At 43.8% G+C, this 26,905-nt stretch overlaps 1 protein-coding gene across 1 annotated transcript in view; it reads right to left on the minus strand.

The window, feature by feature from the left end:
• Positions 1-5,885: 5,885 nt before the first annotated feature.
• The window catches only part of RAB12 (RAB12, member RAS oncogene family), a gene marked incomplete at its 5' end in the record, with an annotated part of 28,981 nt that continues 7,961 nt past the window's right edge, over positions 5,886-26,905 (minus strand). The window contains 5 exons of the mRNA XM_080686271.1: positions 5,886-7,065; positions 8,021-8,125; positions 8,749-8,838; positions 9,783-9,921; positions 18,100-18,160. Of these exons, the coding sequence (XP_080542397.1) occupies positions 6,952-7,065; positions 8,021-8,125; positions 8,749-8,838; positions 9,783-9,921; positions 18,100-18,160 (509 nt within the window). The 3' untranslated portion in view covers positions 5,886-6,951. The remainder of the gene's footprint in view (positions 7,066-8,020; positions 8,126-8,748; positions 8,839-9,782; positions 9,922-18,099; positions 18,161-26,905) is intronic.

A 26,905-nucleotide genomic window follows, 5' to 3' on the forward strand; every position in this document is an offset into this window, starting at 1 on the left:
ATGGAGAAGAGAAGTGACAAAGGAACCAATATGTAAAGAGCCCAGGGTCAGATCATTCAGTTTCTCATTAAGTTTGATCATGTGAGAAACGACTGCTGAGCAGAAACAGGAAGGATGGAGGTGGAAGACAGCCACACAACCATCAGCCGGCCGCCTGGGAAGAGATGCCGCACCGAGAGGGAAAACAGCAGCTACATGTTCCTGTCGGTGGTGATGAATGAGGGTCGGATTGTACATGTGGAATAAGAAGTAAGTGCTGTGAAGTTTCCCACAAATGAAACCAAGACATTAAAAAACCCACAAAAACCTCAAATAAACTTCAAGGTAATCTTGAAGAAGAAAACAAAGACTGTGGCCACATGCTCATCCCCAATCAGCAGCAAATGGGTGGATTTATCATGGTAGGTGGTCCACTCCATGGCCGCAGAGGCCAGCTTGTCACGAAGCACATGGTCATTCCCTACCTCAACAAATGGAAAGAAGTGAGGAGATGAATGGGATAGAAGCCAAGAGGCCCGCCCCTGCCCGGGGAGCTCAGCACCTAAAAGACAAGCAGAGGAAGAGATGCTTACAAATATTCCGAGGACACTGACATTAGAGGCCACAGAAGCTGAAAGGAAGGAGAGATGCAAGAAAGAGAACGTGATTATTATTAATTTATTTTATTATTTTCATTTCATTTTATTTATTTATTTTTGAGGGTGGGGATAAGGAGGAAAGATCAACCAAAGGACTTGTATGCGTGCATATAAGCCTAACCAATGGACACAGACACCAGGGGGGTGAGGGCATGAGTGGGGGGAGTGTGGGGGACAATGGGGGGATAAGGACACATATGTAATACCTTAATCAATAAAATGTGTGTGTATATATATATATATATATATATATATATATATATATATATATATTTTTTTTTAGTTGATTTCAGAGAGGAAGGGAGAAGGAGAGAGAGAGAAACATCAATGAGAGTCATTGATCAGCTGCCTCCTACACACCCCCTATTTGGGATCAAGCCTGCAACCTGGGCATGTGCCCTTGACTGGAATTGAACCCGGGACCCTTCAGACCGCAGGCCAACACTCTATCCACAGAGTCAAACTGGCTAGGGCTTATTTTATTATTTTAAATTACAGTTTACATTCAATATTATCTTGTATTAGTTTCAGGTGTACAGCATGGTGGTTAGACAATCATATAAAGTATTTTACAAAGTGTTCCCCTGGTATTTCCAATACCCACCAGGCACCATACATAGTTATTACAATCTTATTGACTTTCTTCCCTATGCTGTACTTTAGATCACCATGACTATTTTGTAACTACCAATCTGTACTTCTCAATCCCTTCAGTCCCCCAGCCCCCCACCCCTCTGGTAACTAAGAACATAATCATTAAGAAAAAAAATAACTGGTGACATTAGAATAAGGTCTGCACCTTAGTTAATAGTGCTGTACTAAGGTCAATTTCCTGATTTTGATTTTACTATAGTTATATAAGATGTTATCATTAGGGAAACTAGGGGAAGAGTACATGGTAACTTGACTATTTTTGCAATTTCCTGTCAATCTAAAATTATTTAAAAATATGTTTAAAAATTTGCCACAGTAATAGTTAATTACTGAGTACTAGCTATGTGCCAGAATTGTTACAGGAAGTGTACAGATACTCATGTAATCCTCACAACAACCCTATGAAGTAGCTGGCATCCATTATTATCCCCACTTCTCAAATAAAGAAACACACCAAATGAGCACAGAGCTGGGAAACGGTCAGGCCAAGATTTGAACTGGTACAATTTGGCTTTAAGGACCACATTCCTGACCACTATTGAGACAATCCGTACTGTTGCTCATGAGACAGTCTCATGTTAAGGGCCAGCTAGACACTAAGGGTTATTTCAGGGGTCCCTGGGCCCCAAAGGCTCTCTGGGTGCTCAGCGCTGTGGAGACATCAAGCATGCTGATGCTCATCCATCCACTGGGCTTTAGCACAATGGGTTGTTGGTGACTTTGGCCAACAGAGTCCTTGTGGAGTTGTGGCTGGGAGCGGGGTGGCAGTGAACCGAGAAATGAGCCTGAGGGGTGAGAGCGGAGATAGCAAGTATGAAAGGATCCTTCAAAAAGACTAGCTGCAGAGGAGAGGGTGGGCTCCAGCGGGGATTAGAGGAGCGCTTTCCCAACATGTGGAAATCTGAGCTAGTTTAGGTCCAGGGAACAGGCAAGCTAAGGGAACAACTTGAACATACAGGAGAGAGAAGGGAGAAATTGGATGGACCATGTCTGGGGTGACCAGAAGGGACTTCCATCCAGGGCACACTTAGGGTAGACATCCCCCTCGGTGCCTGATGCTGGGTGTGGCGGAGGCAGCAATCTGAGAATGAGGAGCAGCAGCAGGACCTTGAAGAGACGGCCTGTTGTGTGAATGTCTTACAGTTCTGTCCCAGCCTGGCGGAAGGCAGAAAGATCCAAATGAAGGTTGGCCCCGTTATCTTTGGCTTCATTTTCTTTCTAAACCATTTTCCTACCTTATTTTCATGATTCCCCTTCAGGTACCCGATGCCCTCCTGCTCCCAGCTCTCTCCTGCTGGGATGGCCCGGATATGTGGCAGGTAACACGCTGACCAGCCCCAATGCTCTGGTATGTCCAGTGGGGTGAAGTGAAGCTGGAGCTGGGGGGTCTGTAGGAAGCTGGAAGCTAGAGCCAGGTGTAGGGTGTTACCACAGGGGCTGATGGGAAGGAAAAATGGCAAGCAAATCCAGGTGTAGGGTGTTACCACAGGGGCTGATGGGAAGGAAAAATGGCAAGCAAATCCCTTCTTTTTCTCCTCCCCAGTCCTTGGTTTCTCCCATCAGCAGGTCTAAGAGGAAGAGCAGGAGGGCCTGGAAAATCCTTGAGCCCCAGCTCTGAAAGCAGACATCAGAGCCTAGAGGGTAGGCATGGAGGTGAGGTAACAGGTAAACTATCGGCACAACCCATGGCTGTTAGATGATAAAAGGTACAGACATTAGAAATTCTGTGCTCACTTTGGTGGCACATATACTAAAAATTATTTTTCTTGAGGACATTTTATGTATTTGACCATTTTAAAATGTACAGTTCAGTGGCATGAAGTACATTCACATTGTTGTGCAACCATCACCATCATCCAGCTCCAGAAGTTTTTAATCTTCCCAAACTAAATCTCTATCCCAATTAATCACTAATCCCTCACCACCTTTTAGCTATCCTATCTAATAAAAGGGTAATATGCAAATTAACCATCACTCCTCGACAAAGATGGCCACGCCCATAGCCACAAAAATGGTGGCGTCCATAGCCATGAAGATGGCAGCGTAGGCCAGAGCCACGGAGCCGACAGAGCAGGCGGGAGGCTTGGCTTCCTTTTTTGCTGAGCAACGAAGGAAGCCAAGCCTCCTGCACACACAGGCTGGCCGCTGAGGGAGACATGCAGGGAGTGCAGTGGGGAGACATGCGGGGAGTGAGCGAGGTTCCCTGTCTGGGGGTTCCAAATCCGCCATTGGTTCCTTTCATCGCTGATTCCCCTCCTCACAGGTACCCTCCACGCAAAAGCCGTTCCATGCAAATATGTCATGTCCTAATGGGTGAATCCTAAACCGAATGAGTGTCACATCTGGGCAACCTAACTCCTGTTAGAAAAAGGACCTGGGAGGAGGGATTTAGGAATCAGGGAGCCATCCTGACCTGCTGGGTCTCCAGAACTGCTGTCAAACACAGGCAGGCTGAGACCCTCCCAAACACCACCTGAGCTAAACCTGAGAACCAAGATGTTTTCAAGGCCCAAAGTTGACGGGGGTAAGGGGGCAGGGGAGCAAAGCAAGCAGAACAGCCAACTCAACCAAAGACGCAGGAGCCTAAGATAATGCAGAGAAATGTCCTGGCCACAGATGCTCTCCTGCAGACGTGGTGCCCACACCCAGCTGGGGGGAGGGGGTGTGTACGTGCAGAATTTAAGGCCACCGGCAGGAGGGAAAGTCGAAGCATGCCTAAGGATTTTTTGTACATGTCCCACAGTCGAGAAGCAGAGTCAGAATCAAGAAGCAAAGTCTTACCTCAGCGCTGGGGTGTTTAAAAGTATCTAAAAATAGCAGTTCCATGGCCGAGTCCACTGCCATGTTTGCCACAGACGGGAGGCGCGCAGAGGACTTCCGGGGCAGCCCTATAACCTCGGGGGCGACAGCGGCTCTTGAGAGGGAGACTGAAGCACTTACGGTGTTCAAAGAGCTAGTGCTGCAAACCTTGGCCTATCCAGAAGCTCGGTGCTGCTGAAGTTGCTGGGCCCCCTTCTCCAGCATGGAGAGGAAAGGTGGATATGGTGGCTCCAGTAGTCCAAATCCTGTCATTGTCTCCGTTACCTAGCCTCTGCGCCCTCCAGGACAGCCTCAGTACCAGTGCAGAGGCGGCTTTGGAGAGGGTAGTGGTGAGGAGAATGCTTCTGACTCTAGATACCAGTGAAACCGCTGTCAAGAGCCTTTCTAGGGGTGGCAGGAAAATGCAGCAATGAGGGAAAAACAATGTCTCAACACGGAGTTTTTTTTCTCATCAGCAAAATGTGAATATTACCTAAACCACAGACTTTGTGAGAATTAATTGAAATAAAATTCCAGAAATTGAATACCAGCCAGGCTGAAGTGGATAGGTTGGTTGAGCATGAACGTGGTCCTGTACACCGAAAGGTTGCAGGTTCAATTCCAGGTCAGGGACATACCTGGCACATACCTGGGTTTCAAGTTGGATCCCTGGTCAGGGCTCCTAAGGAAGGCAATTGAAGGGATGTTTCTCTCTCTCTCCCTTCCACTCTCTCTAAAAATTAATGGAAAATGAATGCCATATCTACAAATGTGAATAATCTAAAAAGAAAAAAAAAAGCAGTGGGGGGGGGCCCTAACCAGTTTGGCTCAGTGGATAGAGCATCGGCCTGTGGACTGAAAGGTCCCAGGTTCGATTCCGGTCAAAGGCATGTACTTTAGTTGCAGGCACATCCCCAGTTGGGGGTGTGCAGGAGGCAGCTGATTGATGTTTCTCTCTCATAGATGTTTCTCTCTATCCCTCTCCCTTCCTCTCCGTGAAAAAAATCAGTAAGATATATTTAGAAAAAACAAAAAAACAGGGTAAAAGAGGTTGAATGTACTGTATAATTTAAAGCATGTAAAATAACTTTTTAGGGGCATATATGTTATCTATACTAATAAAAAGGTAATATGCTAATTAGATCAGACATCTTTCGGACATCCATCCAGACATCCTTCCAGACAAAGCAACGGTGGTGGGGGCCGAGGCAGAGGCCATTAGGGGCAATCAGGCTGGCAGGGGAGGGCACTTAGGGGCGACCAGGTCAGCAGGGGAGCAGTTAGGCGTCAATCAGGCTGGCAGAAGAGTGGTTAGGGGGTGATCAGAGCGAACAGTCCTGGATTGTGAGAGGGATGTCCGACTGCCGGTTTAGGCCCGATCCCTATGAAAAGGGATTGGGCCTAAACCGGCAGTCGGACATCCCCTGAGGGGTCCCAGATTGGAGAGGGTTCAGGTGGGGCTGAGGGACACCACCTGGCCCCCCTGTGCACGAATTTCGTGCACTGGGCCTCTAGTTATGAATATTGCTGTATGAACACAGGTGTATAAGTATGTTTGTGTTACTGCTTTCAATTTTGGGGGGAATATACCCAGAAGCAGAATTTCTGGGTCATACTCTCTCCTGTTAAATATTTTGAGAAACTACCAAATTTTTTCACAGTGAAGGACATTGTATTTGTCTTATCTAAAACACTCAAAAGATTAAGAAGTGGAGTATATGAATAATAATATCAGATATTCAAATTATAATTATATACACACACACACACAAATAATTACAGAATAAATGTGGCAACCGTCATTCATAAATACAAAATTTTATTTGTACTTCATTAGTGAAGAAAGACAATGCTTTTCATATCACAACACTCAAGACACGCCAAGTTATTCAAATACATAATTACTTATTTCGACTAACAAAACAGTGCAGTTTAATAAAAGATATACCAAAGATAGAGTTCACAAATTCATTATCAGACAAAAAAAAAAAAAAAAAAGAAAAGAAAAGAATACAGTCTAGGATTAACAGGAATAAGCTTTATCATAAGGGGGGAAGTTTCATCTTATAAAGGTATAGAATGTTTAGGCAAATACATGTATGTTCTTTGATATAGTAAAATGTATCTCTTTAAAATTCCTTTAAACAGAATTTGTTTAGGACAGCAGCGTTTTCTTTATTGAATCTTTGTAATTCTTAAAAGCATAAGGGATATCCACTCAGAAACTATGAGAGACTCTGCAGCCTCAGGACCAAGTCAAATCCTACCCTCTAACTAGTAATATTCTACCATTATATAACATTAATAAATAACCTTCAATGACGGCTATGAATGGAGCTTTGCTTTGTGGTAGAAACACTCCCGATACTTCAAAAATGCTACAGCTAGGGAAATGTCTTGTAAATAAAGAAAAAGCACTTAAGATAGCTTTTTTTTTTTTCTTCAAAAAGTCTCTGGTTTTACAAATTTTCTTTAAAACAGTAAGCAAAGCACCACGTTCTTTCTTCTTATCAGAATATCTTCTGTCCTCATAATATAATTAACAAGGACAATTATATTATTTATTTCAAGAAACATTATAACTTTCATTTCTCCCATTCTTCATATTAGAAGTACTACATTTCCCAGTGTATGCACACTAGACACTGGGATAATGAATGAAATATAATAATTTGGAGGGATATATGTAATTTATAACCAAAACTTACCCAGGATCGCATATTTGCATATTTACAAGTTAGTGTATAGCTCTGACTTGCATTACAAAGTGCGAAAGGAAATTTTCAGAATGATTGTAGTGCAGAATAGAATGTTTTCCCCTTTCTAGGAATCATTCCCACTTTGTCTCCAAAGTAGCAAATCAACAGCATCTGATGTGTGGTCTTGGTGGAGGCAATTCTGGTGGAATCTCAGGTTCTGGTTGTAAGGAGAGGATACTATTGGACAGCTCATTCCTTAAAATATCCAGGGGCATCTTCAGGATAAACAAAAGACAAAAACACATTTTAACTACACAATGTATAGGTAAGTGCTCTGCAAATCGTACAATTATATAAGAGCAAAGTATTTTTAAGTAAAACTCTCTAATCATCGAAGTTTAACTACACATTCAAATACTAAGCCAAAAAACAAAACAGGTTCAGGATGCATCATGTCCCTTTATACCTGAGGAGGGAGCGACAAGATGGACTTCATAAACATGTCTTTTTCATGGCCCAGTATAATGAGAACTCAGTGCATTAATACATGAAAAAGCAGTTCTGCATTCTCAGGGGGTACAACTTTACTGAAGAAAGAAATAACCTTTCTAATAAAATAGCCCTTTTATTAGAAGCTTCTGAATTGTTTGAACTGAGCAGGTAACACATAATAATAACAAAGTTCTTAATAAAAAATCTTTAAATGTAAGCCTAAAGACGCCTCAAGAAATTGCTGCTGCTCAGTGAAGCTGCCTAGCAATTCTCCTGGCGCTCAGCATCGGAAAGGCTTTGGTGATAGAATCGGGCTCCTGCTAGAGCGGAGCTCTGGGGGAGGCAAGGACCAGGGCTTCTCAGCTCAGATCCATGCCCATTCCGCTGTCTCCTCCATCTGTGTCTAACTTAGTCCTTGTGGGAAAAGAGGAACAGAAGGAAAGCAAATGTCAGATAAACATGGCACATGTCAGGCCAAGTCTAGTCACTCCACCGAACTGTGTCTAAGGCTAAGCGAATACCCGGACATTAATACCAAGGGTACTGAAAACCACCACATGGAAGGGCTGCTGCTACAGAGCAGGCTCGATGCCTCTGGCCGAGTTAACAACTTCACCTGCTCCTGAAGACTGAGAAAAACTACTGTACTTCCCTTTCGAAATAATAAATCCTCGACCAAAAAACAATAAAGGAAACAGTACGTTTTAGATGAAAAACTTGCATGCAGATTTTTTTTACCTTTTTCAGAATGTCATCAACAAGTTTCAGAAATATTTCATCCACGTTGAAGTTATCCTTGGCACTTGCTTCACAGAACCGCATCCCAGTTATCTGCTGTGCGAACTAAGGAAACAAGTTATTTTTCCTCTGTGTGGGGTGCGACGTAGTCTAATGTATGAATATGAGGCCAACGATGGGGGAATCATACCTCCTGGGCTTCAGCTATATGGGAAGGGGAGGACTAAAGGTCTGTTAAGGCCCATGTATGCTTAACTGTAAAGTTCCTAAGTGCAGCAAATTCTTTCATTATAAGTAAATAACAAAACCCAGGGATACTATGACCTTCAATTTAAATTATGTGACCAAATTTCTAAAATTGTAATGTATCTGATATTTAAAATGTGAATATCACTAATTCTCCAAGGAAGATTAACATATATTAGTGAGAGACAATCATGAAAGCAATTTTATGCTTTAAAAAAATATTTCTCTGTATATAGTGTCAGGTTAGATAATAATGCAGCATATACTAATGTGTTTTTTTTCCTTCAATTTCAAAATGATTTTAAGGAAGTAAGATTGCTAAAAAAAGCAAACATATGAGAAGGATGTGATTGAGTGATAACTGTATAACTACTTCATAATTTAAAAAAAATAAGTAATTTGTTAAAAAGAAAAGCATATAAACTGCTAACATACAAAGTGCGGGAACTGACTTCTCTCTCCTGCCCCCAGGTTTCTCTCACCTTTTCACCCTGCTGTCTGGTGATTTCTCTGTCCGTTTCACAGTCCAACTTATTTCCAACTAAGAGAAGTTCTGCATCTTCTGAAGCATACTGTGGAATTTTAAAAGAAGCTGCATTTCAAAAATGGGCATTATCATATGCTGACAGGAAATGTAAAACGATCCAATGTTTTTCACTCATTTGTTCATTCACTCTACAAATCTTTGAGCATCTTCTCTGTCGCAGGCAGACCTGGTTACTGTGGCATGGAAGACAGCTCACAGTGTTTTAGAAAGAAATGTGGTCATAGGTACTATGAACCACAATGTTCTTAGCCTCTGACCAGTAATTCCTTAGAATCTACCCTAAGGAAATGATTCAAAATAAAGGCAAAGCTTTGTACTTAAAAATGATCATTAATAAAAAAATGTAAAAATCCAACAAAACAGACCAAGAATGAAGTAAGTTAAGGTACATAAAAGAATGAAGCCATTAAAAACAAACAAACACATGGCCTGGCCAGTTGGCTCAATGGTTGAGCATCAACCTATGACCTAGGAGGCCAAAATTTGATTCCTGGTCAGGGCACATGCCTGGGCTTTGGCTCGATCCCTGAAAGAGGGCATACAGGAGGCAGCCGATCAATAATCCTCATCATTGGTGTTTCTCTCTCTCTTTCCCTCTCCCTTCCTCTCTGAAATCAATAAAAATATATATATATATATATATATAAAACAAACATGCTTTGGAAGAACAGTTAATGACATAGGAAGGCCGTCATGACAGAATATTTAGTGAAATAAGCAGGATGTAACAATGAATAAAGTATAAATTCAATTTGGTTTTTCAGATTTGGGCTCTGAGTTCAAACAGCCCAGGATTTAAAAATTTAAAAATTCTGGTTTTATTACTTATAATAAAACTTTGATTATTGAAATATGGATTAAAGACCTTTATAATGTAAAAGCATGCTTCATAAATGTTTTCTTTTATAAGAATTAACACCCATGAGCAAAGAGTTCATAATTGGAAAAAAAAAAAAAAGCAACACTTACCTTATCAATCATCTTCATCCATTTTGGCAAATCATCAAATGTCTCCTTCTTAGTAATATCATATACTAATATGATCCCCTTGGCACTTCTGTAATAAGCTGAGGTAATGCTGTTGAATCTCTCTTGACCTGCTGTGTCCCTAAGAAATAGCAGCCAAAAAAATCAGTTCCCAAACGATAACCATAGTAAGCAACTCCACATTCCACTGCACACAGGGCGAGGGGTGGCCCCACCAGGCTGGCTCCTTCTAGTCATCAGGCCACTCCTCACGTCTGTGCATGTTCACTATTAGGGGGGATAGCTTTTCTGAGCTAGTTACATTCAAACAAAAACATAAAGGAGTCCCAATTTCTTTCAAACCAAGCTTTTGAAAATAGAAAAAAAAAAAAAGCATTTTTATGGCAAAAAGTCGTAATAAAAAGAGGGAGAGAGAAAGCAGATCCCACATAATTTAACTAAAGATGCTAAAATCCTATACATAGCAAAATCTTAATTAAAAAAAACAACTTTCCAATGTGAAAGCTCATGCAAAAATAGCATCCTATATAATAATCCTATATAATAAAAGGCTAATATGCAAAAAGACTGAACGGCAGAACAACCAAACAACGGGTCACTATGACGTGCGCTGACCCTGTGCCCACCTCAGCCTCGTGGCCCAGTTCCTTTTGAGGTGCACGAATTTGTGCACTGGGCCCCTAGTTAAATATAAAAGTGATTTCTGATTTCTTAACTCATACTCAAGTGACTCACTTAAGCTAACATTAGCTTCGGAATGAATTTTTTGACATTCAAGAATAAAATTATGAAAGCATGAGGTAACTTAATACTATAAATTACGTAAGTACACTTGACCACACTTTTCTCCCCTACAAAGTCATAAACTTTGCTCTAGAAGGTTCCAAATTTTTAATCAACTACATTGTGAGGAAAATTGTTTTGGAGGGAATAAGAGAAACAGTAAAAATGAACAAGGAGTTAGGTGGTGGGCTGATATTCAACTTTTATTTTGTAGTCATGAAGTATTATGGTCGTCAGCTTTTCTAGGTATTTTACCTCTATCAATGGGTATATTAACAAGTATAAATGCTGTTATTCCCCCAATTTCCCCAAAGCCTGTCTGGGGTGGACAGTAGCTGTTCCTGGAAAGCTCTGCTCCAGCAGGCAGGCCCTGGGCAGGCACTGTGGGTGCCAGATACCGGGCACCAGTCTTGCTTCTTTAGAGAACTCAGCCTTTCTGAAATGAGCTCAGTTTCTAACGTGTAAAATGGTAGAAAGTTAACACCCTCTATAGGAGGCAGTCATCAACTGGGAGAAAACGAGGGATTACAACTTAAACTATTTTAGTCTACAACTCTCCTTCAACCAATCTCAATGGCTAATATCTGACTTTGTTAATAAGAATCCCCCACTAATGAAAAATGCTACAGAATCCTTTTAAACAGAGTAAGTGGTCAAGGGAAAGAGGGGAGTTACCAAATAGCCTTACAGATACAGTAACGTTCATTATCCTCTGACTGCTACTTTGAAATCTAAGAACCATTTATTCTGCTGAAGTTGAGCACTTCAACATGAGGAAGGACATAAGCACACTAGTAATGTATACAAGCTGGCTGTGACCTAGTTTCTCCATCTAAGAAGCCAAGAAACCGATTGAGACAAATGTGGATCAGCAGAGCAGGGCTTCTGATCAGGGAAACCATGTCTCTCTAAAGATGATGTATAATTTAGCTTTCCCCAAAGCCTACTGCTGGCATACGCCCAGGGGCCACGGTGGGTCACAGGGGAGTAAGCTAGGCAATGGAATAACAACAATAAGGTTCCTCACTGCAAAGCTATTCAAAGCCTGTAGCATGACAGGTCTTAGTGGGAGAGTGTGTGCAATGTTTTCCTGGTTGAGGTGCAACTTGTGGGGACTGTGTCCCTAAAACACCCCTTGGCAGTGGCTATAATTTATGGCTTCATGCAGATCGAAATCACCACCAATTAGTTTATATTTCTGATGTTATGCCAAGCAAACAAAACTTGTTGGCAAATTGATTTCACATAAAAACAAAGCCATTTGTTTTGTTCCAGAGGACACAAGAATCCCATGCTGTCCTTGACTGAAGGCCCGAGAGGCAAGGCTGGTCTGTTTTTGTCCACCAGGGTCCACCCAGAGCGGCTGTCAATAACATGTGCTGACCAAAACATTACATGTTTAAAATGTAGAAAGTTTAATTCAGTTCAACAAGTATTTAAGTACCTACTATATGCCAGCACCAAAAAACCGACACAAGTCTCCCTTTTCAAAAATTAGATTAAGGTACCAATCTGATCATGCTTTTATATTTCTATAAAGATGCAGAACCCTAGTATTTTCCCCTTTATCACCATGAACCCAAATTGTTGCTGTAATGACAAAGAGCTGGTTTCTAGAGATTTGCAGATTATTAATGCCAGCCAAATCATCATTTACTATAGCTAGCATGTGATCTTACTATTATTTCCCTCTTTGCTTTTGGTGTAAATTAAAAAATTCCTACAATTCTGTTTTCCTAATTTGGTGATACAATGATGTTTTAAAAATTAAAAAATTCTCATCTGTAATATTTAATATACCCATTGAAATGACACAATTACTAATTTGAAGGGCAGGAACCAATTTCAGTATGTGACATGCTCTTCCTCTTCCAAGCACACAACGGAAGGAAAGGAGTCTGGTGTTAATAGAAGAATGCTGGTGAAAACCAAGTTCCCCAACAGTGGAGACCGGCACGAGGACAGAATAAGGGGCCCTTACACAAAGCGTTTTAATTCTATGTTTGCCTAAAGTAGGAGACAAATTTCATGGTCATTTCAACACAATGACTCTAAGTCACCATGTATAACTTCCAGGATAGCATTTGGATGTAAATGCATGAAACTATATTCTAGCAGCGACGTTTTCATTTTAGTTATACTTTAAGCTCATACACACACACACACACACACATACACACACACACACACACACACACACACACTAGAGGCCCAGTGCATGAATTCATGCACAGGTGGCGTCCGGCCGGCTGCCTCAATCAGGCCCAATGAGGCCGGGCCAGCTGAGGGGAGGGGACACGGGAGGTTGGCCGCTGCCCCCCCGCCCCCTCCCATTGGGGTGATGAATTCCTTTACCTTTTTCTTCTGTGAAGCTCTTTATCTGGCCTTCAATTCTGAATAAGCTTTGCTGGGTAGAGAAGGCCATGGCAAGAAATATTCAAAGTGACGAAGAGCAAGGACCTGCAGCCAGGGTGACCCTCCTTTAGAAAGGATGTGCTGCTCCAGAGCGAGAGTTCGGTCTCAGTGATACGTCAGTCTTTTCATCGGGCGAATGGAATCGCTGAGGCCTATTTGAGAGTCGCCAAGGCTGGGAGCCTGATCTCAGATCAGTTAAAAACACGTTCGTGAAGGGATGTTATAGGTTCTCTCTCATCAAAAAGCCCTTGTGTGTCTGTACTTCACTTACAGGGTTGCTTTAACACTGAAGCCTCCATTCGCAAGCCCACCTGCCTCCAGGAGCTGGGGGGAGGTTGAAAGTGGCCGTGTAGATGAGGCCGGTGCCAGATGACCTGTCAAGTGCCAGCAGTTTGGCCATCTGAGCCCCGGGCGCAGGGAGACAGGCTCTGACATCACCACCACAGAGGATGTGATGGCATCGGCAGTGGCTTCAGAGCTTATTACTATTTTATTTTTATCTCCTTTTCCCTTTAGACCTCTCCAGGTTGCGTTCATTAGAGAGAGGAGCAGCCTTTGCAGCCTCCTCGGCAGAGAGCACACCTTCAATCTGGGTTCACACGCAGCTGGACAGAGACCTGTTTAGAAACACGTGTGGGTCTTGCATTATTTGTGCTATTACCGATAAAGAGGGTTTTAGATTCTGGCACATAAGTATGTTTCCTACTTATCCACAAGGGCAGGAGGCCGAGCGTAGCCACAGGCACAGCCATAGTTCTTCACTCACTCATAGGCCTCCATTCAAGGGCGGTGATGCAGGCGCTTGGCACACAGAGAGGGCCAGGGATCAGGGTCGGGCAGCAAACGCAGAACACGGCCATCTGCGGCCCTGCTTTTCCCAGGCCTTCTGTCTCAGTCCTATCTTCCCGCTCCAGGTCTGTAGCATCTTCCTCTTGAGGCAGATTCAGGCATCTGCGGGACATGGTTTTTATCACATGCTGTTTCTCGGTGTGGGTGGTCAGCATGGGGGTGTTCCCGAATCAGGCTTCCTTTGGCATTGTGGTGGTGGGCGGGGGGGACAGCATGAAGGAGCGAACACAACCTGTGCGAACTCCTTGCTGAGCGCCTTCTGTATACCTGGTGGGCATCTCCCCTCAGAAGGCGAGCCAACAGTTCAGTCGCGTGCTCCATGTCTGAGACCAGCAGGTGCGGGGGGGGGGGGGGGCCCTGGTAAGGGGAGGGACGGCCAGGAGTGGGGCCATGGGAGGTTGGGGGGTGGGGATCTGATCGGAGCGGTTCAGGCTGGTTGGCTGCTGCAGTGCGCGTCATAGCCACCAGTTGTTCCGGTTGTTCCTCAATAAAGGTCGCTGGGCTTTTATATATATAAATACACATAAAAGACTAATATGCTAAGTGTCCGACCGTCCAACTGGTCACTATGATGCACACTAACCACCAGGGGGCAGACGCTCAACGCAGGAACTGCCAAGGTGCAGTGACTGGGCAGCGGCGGTTCTCAGGTGACACACCCTGAACCAGAGAGGAGGGAGCCGATTCCCCATGGGGCCATGTGATTCCACCTTCGGCCGTGGGTTATGTCGTTGCTGGCTTACTGCATACTTGCATTTGCATTCCACACCCTGTACGACAGCAACTTTGCAGAGTGCCCTCTCGCACTCCAGGTCCCCTCGGGGGATGTCTGAGAGCCAGAGGGACCACGCTCACTCCGCAGACAACAGGGAGGGACTGCGGGAGGTTGGCTCCAGGGCGTGTCCGGCCCATCTTGCCCAGTCCTGCCCCACCAGCCACCTTCCAATTAATTTCCTTTTAATGTGCACGAATCCGTGCACCGGATCATTAGTATACATATATGTAGAAACACTCTTAAGTACAGAGATGTGAAAATCAGTTCTTTGATTTTCTAACCCTAGATAAATCAAGAACTGAAAAATGTGACCTAAAAATGTAACAATGACATCTGTAGCTTTGGGTACTTAAAACCTTCAAGAATCTACTATATCCAGACATCATCAAGAAAAAAATGCATTTCTTCTGACAACACCTCTCTGTGAAAGCCGACTGGCAGTGCTGGCGGGGACTGACAGTGTACAAAATCGGAGCAGGACTATTATTAGCAGCCTCTCTGAAGAGCTCCTTCCAACCATACCCGATCCTCCTATGCCCTCAACTGGCGGCAGCAAAGTGACGACAACATGTCCTTGACAAAGCAGATTGCAACAGCAACAGCACAGGGACTGCTGCTGACACCACAATAAGCCACGTGTTACTTTAAGTAATGAACCAGGACTCCATGGCTTCCTTTCTACCTACTGGATAACAATAATGTCTTTTCCTTCAGGAAAAGACAAGTCTTACTTCCTAACTGAATCACTGGGATATTTCCCATAGAAAACTTGCAATCATCCTTTCAATAGATTCAGTGAATCTTGTTTTTCCTCTGTTATATTCTTCACCGATGTTGTACAGTTTTGAAAATTTTGAGAACTAAGTCTGAGGAGTGATGAGTGAAGGAGAAGCAAAGGAGAAGTTATTTGGGGAAATCTTTTACACCCAATGGAGAAGTGCTTTCAGGGTGCCCTGTACATTTCTTGGAACTGTACTATCACACCTTTCCCCATGGACTGGGATTCATAAGGCATGGCCCACCTACATCAGGTTCAAAGCCACTGGAGTGAGATCCAGAAATATCCAATGTCACCAGCACAGACTCAGTGAGCAGAGCTCCAGGGGGACACAGGGCATTTGGACACACTCTGTAAAACAGATAACTACTGCCTGAGATGAAATGAAAGTATTAATACATTAATCAACGTGTTTTAATCATGCCATCATTTAGATACTGCTGCCATCCACTAAGCAAGCTTCACAAACATTCTAATATTAGCTATATCTCCTTTGCAAGGCAATCTCCATCAGAAAGTATCTCACCTACAGGCACTATGTACAGAGGTGGTGTCAGAGACGGCAAGAGCACTGCACAGCACTGCTGCTTGGAGTCCATGTATTCTTCTAAATTCTTCCCGACTCCGCCAGAGTTAGGTTCCTTCTCGAACCCTACTCACTACACTAACTGTTGGGAACGTAGTCCAAGTTCTACCTTTATCCTCTGCTCACTAGTTACAGGTGTTGGGTTTGAGCCCCTCCGCCTAGGGACTGGACCTTCTTGGACGCCGGGTCTTAGATGAAGCCATGAGAAATTGTGGGTAGATAAGAAGGAGTTGTCCTTGCCGAAGTCAGTGGCCATATAGCCTTCAGACAAAACCGTTCTTTAAGCAGTCCATAAAACAGGCAGCTGTACATACACCGGCTGGTGAATAGATACATCTTCCCACACATCAGCAGTATTAGCCTCTGTAGCCTCTGTGCCTGCAGCAGCTTCTGAGCAGCCGCAAGCTGCCTCTAGACCGATGGCTTTACATAGCAATAGTACCTGAGCTCCCTGTCTCAGCAGCTTCTCTCAGGTCTCTCCCCTCTCCAGCACACTCCTCTGCCCAACACACTGGCTGGTTAACATGGTAGCTATATCTGAGCTCTTTATAAGCTCTTGGCCTTACTTTGTAGCAGTACCAGCTCTTAGCTCTGTCTCACCCTCTCCTCTCTCTAGCTCACACAATATAACATGTATATTATTCCAGAGACAAAGAGGGCTTCATGCCAATAGCTACACCAATCATATTTTGGCTACAGAAGGGCATGCATGCGCAGTATACCGTGGGATTACTGTGCGTGTGTCCTTGCTCCTGCTTACGGTATCTTAGCCTAGGCGCAGGGTGGCCTTGGACATTCGGTGTATTGACAACAAGACGTCTGTGCTTTAATTGGCCTTGACTATCAGGCATCTCTGGCGTGGTTCCCACAGGTGGACATACTCCAAGTACTTTTAAAGATGGTCTTTACCTTAAAGAGCTTATAAAATTAAAAACAGCAGCTCATGTGAAAGATACTTTGTTGCCATTTCCAGAGTTAAAAAAAAAAACGGCAACAAGACACAAAACAGTTTGCTGCCTTTCTGATCATGGGCCCATCTAGTAAGAAATATGTGTTATTTGGGATATCAAGTATTTAGGCAAGACTGTTAATGCTTCATAATTAAGATAAAACATCTTAAAGTGGGTTATATAGCCACAGATGGCCAAATAAAGGTATTACCTCAGACACCTCCGATGGGCAAGCAATGCTGGTTCGGCTGCAGCTGTATCCCAGACAGGGACACGGATGAAGAATGAAGGCATGGTACTAACATTCAAGCATTAGGTGACCGATGATGCCACAGATGAGGCAGCAATTAACGCAGATGAAAGCAAACACACACATGGTGGACAAACACTCAGAGCTGAGGTTGACCTGCCGAGAGGAGTTAGTAAGCTGAGTACACTGCAGCTGTGTCGTTAAAACAAAAGGGCATTCTCAGAACAGCTGGGCGGTGACTTTTAAACCAACACCAGACCTGACCCTCTCTCCACAGATCGGTTTCCTAACGCCCCCTGTGAGCTGCTGAGAGCCAGCAGAGCTCTCAGAGCGGAACACAGTGGTAGCACAGCTGGTTTGGTCTCTCATACGACTACCCGTGAGAAAGGGGCTGGGGATTCATTTCCAGTTGACGTTAATGAGGGCTTACTTCATGTGGCATCAGCAATATGGCCAGAAGGAGTGTGTGTGTCCCACAGTGATAGTCACACTGTGCCACCAAGAAGAGTCCCTGAACTCTAGAGGTTATCTGGCTTGAAACTGTGTAAATCTGGTCAGAAACATACTGAACTTTCTTTGAATACTATCAAACAAAATAACTTTAAAAACATGAAGACAAGCATTTCAGCAATCATTTTAGTGATGACAGTTTTGTCAAATGATTTGAAAACAGAGACAAAGGCACCAAATTAACTATCACTGGCACCCTTCTTTGCACAACTGCCCATGTGCAAACGGGAGTATGAAATAAGCAGACTCTTCTAAATTCTCTCTCACTGTTCATTTTATTTAAACATGAGCAAAGGAGAGGAAAAGTAGGAGAGCAATCCAGCTCAAATGGTTAATTGTATTAGACAAGCTTATGGACTGTTAAACATGAATGGCAATTACTGGGTACAGATTCTCCACTTACCAGATCTGTAGTCTAATTTTCTTTCCTCTTAGCTCTACTGTTTTTATTTTAAAGTCAACACCTGTAAATAAAACAAATTAAGATGAAAAAAAGATGCAATTTGTCAAAAAAATCCCACTTATAATTTTAAATTTTAAAGTCAACACCTGTAAATAAAACAAATTAAGACGAAAAAAAAGATGCAATTTGTCAAAAAAATCCCACTTATAATTTTAATATATCATTATCAGAAAAACAAAAAACAACACTGGTATTAGCAACTCTCAAAAGGGAAAAGCAGAAGCACGCCAGTATCTGTAAGCACCCAGTAATTCCACACTTCAATACACAACTGTAAGTCAACCTGTGCTGTTTTACCATAAATAGTTATGTAGCATTTACTATTCATAATATAATTTAAAAATTTTTAATTTCTAATTACTATAATTTATTACTAATATAAGTTTAGCATAAAAATCACTTAAATTATATTTAATGATTTCATCAATAAATGGATTTAAAAGAATGTTACTGGGGTGAAAATTCTTATATAGGACACTGGAAACAATCTTGATTTCAAACAGCCTTACTCTGAATATTCAAATTATTGTATTAAATTCTTTTAGCATTTGCACAAAATTTAGTTAATATATAAACAGTACTTCTTTATTATATGGTCAATAGTGTGGAAGAGGAATTATTTTTTTAAATCTACACATAAAAATTAACAATTTTTATTTATTTTAATATTAACAAGCAAACCATCATGTATCACTGTCCCTTTCCAATTCAGATGATTTTTAAACCAAATTTTTATTTGTGTAGGTTGCCATCTCAGTTATAGAAAACTTACATACTTAAAACAGTATTTTTCACACAATTTCCAAAACTAAAAAAAGTAAACCAAAGGAATGCTGGCTAAATTTGAGAACTAGAAACATGTTCTTCACAGCAACTACTTCCTGAGTGCTTTGTAGGATGCAGGGGACTCATGCTGCCTGACCTCCAATAAGCAGGGGAACACATCTACCCATGAGTGCCATGTGGCCACAGAGAGCAGGGACCCTCTCCCAGGATCTCCATTTCAGGGAACCGATGCAGCACTTCAATGTCAGATGATGTTCTTGAGGTGAAGGGAAAGGCATATGACTGGCTTTTATAATTAGTAACACCCTGTGGACACCAATGCAATACCAAAAGACATGTTTACAACCCTGGGCAGAGGTGGGGCAGTAGCCCTCATCTGTACAATACAGAGAAATTGCATGAATATAAAATGTCACAAGAAAACAAAGCTATTCATAATCTCTTAAACCAGATATAATTTCAAATGTCACCAAGTGAAACCTGGTCAATTCAATTTCACATTCAGTTCTGGAATAAATTTGCTTTCCAGAGTCAAATGACACTGAAACTACCTTAAAACACAAAGCATGTTTGTGCATCAACAGTATCCTCAGAGTTCCTTAATGGCTCAACCACAGGGGAAGAGTGTAGCTTAAAGTGATATTCTACAAGGCATAAAAAGTAGCCTGGAGATACCTGCTATGTTCTGATTTTAAACAGACAAAACAGTCTTCCTTACATTAGCATCAAGTTGGGACCTCACTATGTTACTCTGTGATGGCAATTTATAAATCAAATTCTTATTTTGTTACGATTACTATTGTTTTACTTTTATTTCCAGTTATTTTTATTTTTTAAGATTCAGTTAAGGGAACTAACTTTTATAATACATATCACAGTGGCTACTACTTTATTGCACTTGTGAGCTCTGCTTCAAATCAACTAAAAGAATCCTTTGAAACAAACAGCTAGTGCAAATAATTTTTGTTATGATCAGGCTGTTTTCTCTGCTAAGAACTGCTCTGAGCCTGAACACGTCAGACACTCTTTTTCAACCAACTTGAATAATTTATAAACTTTAGCAGTCCTACACTAGGACTATTTTGTAACCACAAAATTCAATACGTAAAAGGAAAATGTACTAATATTCAAAATCAAGAAATAAGTGGTAATGTTATCATAATTTTAACACAAAAACAAAGTAAAGATGACAGTGAACATGGTTCATAATCTGTTTAACCAAAATGAAAACTGTCTAGTTTTAGTGAATAGATTGACGACAAAGGAACTAACAACAGAAAAATACCCAGGGCTAAATCCAAAACTCCATAAAAGGAACAGCTGATTAAAATGGTCCTTTCTTAGATCAAATATCCTTTACATCTTAACAGACACTAGGTGGCTTGCAAAGGATTGGGAACTTACTCCAATTTAAGGCTTAGAAACACATCCTTGTATCAAAGCATATGACTAATCATTCTTAGAAACCTTCTTACATTAAGTCAAAGTATCTCTTAATGCTGTCTATTTGTAATATTTGCATGCTATAGAAATGGTAAAGATCCTTAATAAAAGGCAGCAAGTCATTAAAGCCTTAAATATTCATATTAGTTTGGAAGAAGTCAGCATAGAGAAGTTTCGCCTCACTAAGGAGGAATGCCTACAAACAATGCTTATAAACAAACACGGACAAAAGGGGAGCACCTTCATTTCCATCCACAGCACTTGCCGAAAACCCAGTTTTGTATAGGTCTCTTGACTAATAGGAAGTGATCAGCCCTACTACTCCCATCAGTTGATGGGGACAGTCCCTGCCCGCAAAGAGCTTAGTCATACCGACCTAATCAACAACACCTCATGCACTTGGCAAAGAAATGCTTTTCTCTGCTGTCCTCTCTTAGAGAGCCTATTTGTCTGCCCAGAATGTTAAGTCCTAGTAATTCCTGTCTGAACCCTTATGATGGCCCCACCCCTTACCCTCAATTCCTCATGTGTTCCCAGTTGTTGGGCCTGAACTTTTTTAGCCCTTACCACCTTGCTCCTTCTTTGTTGTTAGTGTCCTCTCTGAGGACACAGTCTTTTGACTCCTGAAAGCCTAGTATAATGCCTGGCAACTCAATGAATCTGATGAATGAACCCTCTCCCGTAATGAAATGCTGGATATGTAAGGAGGGATGATGCAATTTGGGGAAAAGTTAGGAAAATTCAGGACTTAGGATTTAAAAGCCCAAATAAACAAAACACTTTAGTAAAAAGAAAGGGCAACTGTTCTGTGTCTGGTGGGCAGAGCAGTGGGACTCCTACAATTCCTATTATTGATGTAAATCCTTAGAGGATGGAGCAGTCTTAATATACTCATGTCCTCTCCCTACATACAGCCACCCCAGGAATTATGGTAACTGTTTATTCAGTTGCTTAGATGGGAAATGGTCCACTAAGTGTATTATTCTGACAATAGGAGCTTACCTTTCTTTCTTTTTTGAAACCCTCACTTGAGGATATACTTTTATTAATTTGAGAGAGAGAGAGAGAAGCATTGATGGGAGAGAGACACATCGATTGGTTGCCTCCCACACGCACCCCAACCAGGGCTGGAGATCATACTTGCAACCCAGGAACATGCCCTTGACTGGGAATTGAACCTGAGACCCTTTGGTCCACAGGTCGGTGCTCTAACCATTGAGCAATCAGCCTGGGATGTCTTCTTTTTTATCTCAATGACCTTTAATAGCAACAATAGTGGGCATTTGTCAAACATGCTGTGCCTGACATCCAACACATGGAATCCTGCAGCAGCCCAACGAGGAATGCACTATTATCCTCATTTTGCAGAGGAAAACACTAGAATGGAGAGAGGAAAAGGTGATTTGCATTAAGGTGATAGCACATGTAGTTCACTGGCAGATATTTGATTAAAATTGGTAACGCTGCCCACAAATGAAAGTCAAATGCTTGAAAAAGGAAAGTGTGAAATGTTCTGTAAATGACCCAGAATCACCACATCAAGCTGTTAAAGAACAGAGCTTAACTTTGCAACTTGCCTTTTTCTTTGTGTTTGTCTTTCATAAACCTTAGCAATAGCATAAAGAATTTGTAAACTTAGTGCTGATAAAATTTCTAAGTTCCCCTCCCTTAAGGCAAAACATTTCCAAAACATTAGTGTATTTCTTTTGCTGGGCCACAGAAGTTACAAAAGTGAAAATAAAATAATAAACAGAAACTTCTTTCTGCACATTCCTTTCCAGCAAAAGCTAAAAAAAAAAAAAGCAGCAAAAATAACACCATGCCTATAATTACAGCTGAACAGACGTCCTCTCCTTTTTCTTCTCCGCCCGACCCCACCATCAAAGATCTGATTTTATCTTACTTAACACTTACAGGAAGTTGAAGGGTTTCAGACTTTGAAATATGCCTCAGTTCAAATAGTGGTTGCAATTTTAATGCCACTTTATAATATCTATCTTAAATCTGTATAGTTTTTCTTCCAAGGATATATACCTTATAAAGTGTCTCCCAATTTTGGATGTAATATTTCTACCAAGGGAGAGCATTTCTAGCATTTTCACCGAGAGCAAGAAAATAAATTCAGAGATGCAAAAAGGTCACATAAAGAAAATTTATCATTAAAAAACAAGTTGCGCCCTAGCCGGTTTGGCTCAGTGGATAGAGCGTCCGCCTGTGGACTGAAGGGTCACAGGTTTGATTCTGGTCAAGGGCACATGCCTGGGTTGCAGACTCAATCCCCAGTAGGGGTGTGCAGGAGGCAGCCAATCAATGATTCTCTCTCATCATTGATGTTTCTCTCTCTCTCTCCCTCTCCCTTCCTCTCTGAAATCAATAAAAATACATCAAAAGAAAAACAAACAAACAAGCCAAGTCACATGACCGTGAGCCAGTCTTCTGTCTAAACACCACCTAGCAGAATACAACAGAAATTTCCACAGGAAAGCACCACATAAAGGTCAGTAGACCATCTTTCAATTTCTGCACGGAAAGCACTGAACTTGAGAACTCCTATTATTTAATACTAGTAGCCCTGCGCATGAATCCGTGTGCCAGTAGCTCTCTGCGGGGCCTCGCCGCTCTGCGCCCGCTGCCCAGAGGCTCTCTGCGGCCCAGAGGCCCATCCATGGCCGGGCACGGAATGCTTGCCTTGTCGCCGGGGCGATGATGCAAGCATTCCCCCCCCCACCCCAGCTGCTCCGTGCCCGCTTTCAGCAGCTGCCCACCCGGGACTGGGGGACTCCGGGCTGAGAGGACTGGGCGCCGCCATCTTGTGGCTATGGGTGCCGTCATTTTGTGACGGAGTGACAGTCACTTTGAATATCACCCTTTTATTAGATAGGACTAGAGGCCCAGTGCATGAAATTCATGCACGGGTGGGGTCCCTAGGCCTAGCTGGCAATTGAAGCGCGAGCGTCTGGCATGGAAGGGCAGGTCCCAGCTGACCTCTAGGCCCTGGGCAGCACCTGGGCTGCCGGGCCCCCGTGCGCCCCCTCCACTTGAGTCATGGTGCTTGAGTCCCCACGTGGGAATGCGATGAGTGCGGCTGGACGCCACGGCCGGGGTGCAGCGTGGGCCTCTGGGCCGCCCAGTGGCACTGCACGGAAGCTGGGCGGGCAGCATGCTCTCTTCTGGCCAGCCTTGCAGACCAGCTCCTGCGTGGCGGGTGTCCCTGCGTCCTTTGCCCGCTGCCCTCCATGGCGTTTATCCGAAAAAGCAGCAGGAGAAGCAGCTGCAGCTCTACTCCAAGGAGCAGTAAGCACAGGGCTGGGCAGCCAGAGAGGGGCTGTGAGCAGAGAGAGAGAGAGAGACCTGGCGTGGTGCCCGCTCCAAGGCCGCGAGCACGTTCAGCACCCAGGCTGGGGCCTTGGCTGGAGCCTGAGGTTGGGACAGAGGCCGAGCCTGATCGGGGCCGAGACCACTGGGACAGGAGCTGGGCCGAACTGGAACCCATGAGGAGCTCGACTGGCCCCTGTGGTCCTGGTGGCTGTGGCCCGGCTCAGCCGGAAGAGGCTGCGCAGGTACGGGGCGGGCTTCTCGCAGGCGCCCAGCACCTGAACGCAGGGGCTTCCCCGGTATGTAAGCCCTGGTGTCTTGGGGGAGGTAAGCAGGGGAAGTGAGAGCGAGCTTGGCTGACATCCGCATTCTCACCACGCCTCTGTCCCAGTTATCCCCACCCCCAGGGAGCCCGCGAGAGGTCACAGTCCCCCCACCCGGGTGCCGCGGGAGGTTGGTCACCACCACCCACCCTCAGTTCCCCATCCCAGCCTGGGGCCCAGCCCCAATTGGGCGATGGGGGCCTGCCAGTCGGGGGGAAGGGCCAACTGCCACTGCAGTGGGTGGGTGGCAGGCCAATTGGGGCCTGCCGGCCGGGGGAGAAATCTGGGGTGTTGGCTGCTGATTCCAAGGAGGGAGCTGGCCCGAGGGCCCCCTGGGAAAGGGGCTGCATCGCCGCCACCCAACCCGGTTCCCTGTCCCAGCCTGAAGCCTGACCCTAATCGGGCGATGGGGGCCTGCTGGCCGGGGGAAGAGACTGCAGGAGGTTGGCCGGCAGGCCCCATCTGGTGATTAGGGTCTGCGGGCCGGGGGCAGCTCCTGCATTGAATGGCTGCCCCCTGGTGGTCAGTGTGTGTCATAGCGACTGGTCATTCCATCTTAACAGTCGCTTAGGCTTTTATATATATAGACTAGTGGCCCGGTGCACAAAATTCGTGCTCATTAAAAGGGATCAGAGGAAATATTTTAATATTGCTATTTGTTCTCTATAATAGAAGTGTCAGAGATGAAAGAAAACTAGTAAAATGTATATGAAAATCTTCCTCCTGTCAGAGTCTGGGGCACGCCACGGGACTCAGAGTCAAGTCCACGCCCACCCGCATGCATCTCGAAATTGCGCGAAACCCAGAGCCAGCCAGCCCCATCCCCATTGGGCGAGATCCAGAACCAGCCGGCCCCACCCGGCGGGGGACGCAGCCTCAGGTCCCCCATCAAGCCCTGCTTGGTAGGGGGGCGTGGCCTCAGGTCCCCCGGCCCAGTGCCAGGACAGTGGGCACAGCCTGAGGTCCCCTGTCAAGCCCCGCTGGGCGGGGGGGGGGGGGGGACGCGCAGCCTCAGGTCCCCCGGCCCGGCGCCATGCAGCCTCAGGTCCCTGCTGATCGCTCATTACAGCTCGTTACGGGAACCCTGCCTCTGGTGTGGGTGCAGCCATCTTGTGACAGTGTGATGGAGCAAGGGTCAATTTGCATATTACCTCTTTATTATATAGGATTATCTGGTTTTTCCTACTTTCACCATTAAGAGTCTTCGATGAAATAGAAACTAAGTAGTATAACTAAAATATTCTGATGATTCTCAGAAGTAGGTACCATTAAAATAGTAAAATAATTGCATGTCATTAAAAAATGCTTATCAGGCCTGAGGATATCAAAAGTCTATCCTAAGTTTAAGAACATCTGCCTCTCTTTCATTCCAGGTTGACATGCCTCCACTCCAGCACGTGAAGACTCCCTGTGCCTGTCCTTGACATATGCAGGAGCACAAGGAGACAGGCTTGCACTTGGCTGGAACACACACACAGTGACACCACAAACTACATCAGGCAGGGACAGAAGACAGAGCCTGAGGTTATCAGAGAAGAGGCTTGGGGAAACCAAGTATGTGTACCACCTGCGAGTCCATCAGAACAGGTGGTGGTTCCATTTCCATGAACCATCCTATATAATAAAAGGCTAATATGCAAATTGGCTGAAATGCGGAACGACCGGTGGCTATGACGCGCACTGACCACCAGGGGGCAGATGCCAGGCTCACGGCTGGCGAGCACAGCGGCAGGAGCCTCTCTGCCTCCGTGGCAGCGCTAAGGATGTCCGGGGGTGGGGTGGGGGTAGCAGGCCTAAGCCATCAGTCGAACATCCTCTGAGGGCTCCCAGACTGCGAGAGGGCACAGGGCCTCTAATACATGTATAAAACCATTTCACAGAAAGGGGTTTATTCCCTTTATAATAAGAAGATTAAAAACTATTTTGTGGTGTTTACTATGTTTCAGGTACTAGTCTAAAGGCTTTACATTTACTCACTGTACGTAACTCACTGCATTATATCCTCTTAGCAATTTGAGGTAGATATTATCATTGTCCCCATTCCACAGGTGAGAAAACACATCAGAGGTTAGTTACTTGCCCAAGGTCACCAAGCTGGTATTAGAGCACAAATCTGAATCTGAGCTGAATGGCTCCAGGCTATGCTCCTCCCTGTGCAGCCTCACCTGATGAATGAGGGTATGGCTGCAGAGGTATAATAAACATGTATTCAATGTTAAAAAAGAATTCTGCATTGTTAGGGAAATATTGCAAAGTAAAACTGAGGGATGCTGACTGGCTTAGACAGACTGCTCCTGCATCCGGAGGCCTTCCTCAGCTCACAGACCCTTATCAGAAAAAGTCATTTTGACCTCTTGATGGGGGGAGGGGGAGAAGAGAGAGGAAGAATCTGGAAAATTAAAAACAAAAAACCCAGATATCAAATGGTGGATCAGTAATATTTTCTCCTTATGCAGAAAGTATTAACTTTATTACTATTTAGGTTGGGTCTATAAAAATACAAGTAGATTTTGTACCTTACACAGGCCATCTGTTTACATTTTACTTCCTATTCTCCTGTGTATATTTCAGTATGCATCTCTGAAGGATAAGAATTATTTATTGGAGTGTTTCAGAATTTTTGCATCTGTAATATAAATTAGAAGGAGAAGGGAACATAACTGGCATTTATAACTGCCTTTTCTAGGCCAGGTACATAAGATATTTTATCCCCACTTACTCCTGTACCAAAAGATAGGAAAAGAGTATAAGCCCTATTTTTTTCCTTCCTTTTATCAATGAGGAAAATGAAGTTAAAGTCACTTGCCTAAAGATACACTGATAGCTGTGGTAGAGCTGGGACTTAAACCCAGGGTTTTGGGCCCACCTCTGAACTCACA

The sequence above is a fragment of the Plecotus auritus genome (genome assembly GCF_963455305.1).
Source record: "Plecotus auritus genome assembly, chromosome: 8".
NCBI classification, from domain to species: domain Eukaryota; kingdom Metazoa; phylum Chordata; class Mammalia; order Chiroptera; family Vespertilionidae; genus Plecotus; species Plecotus auritus.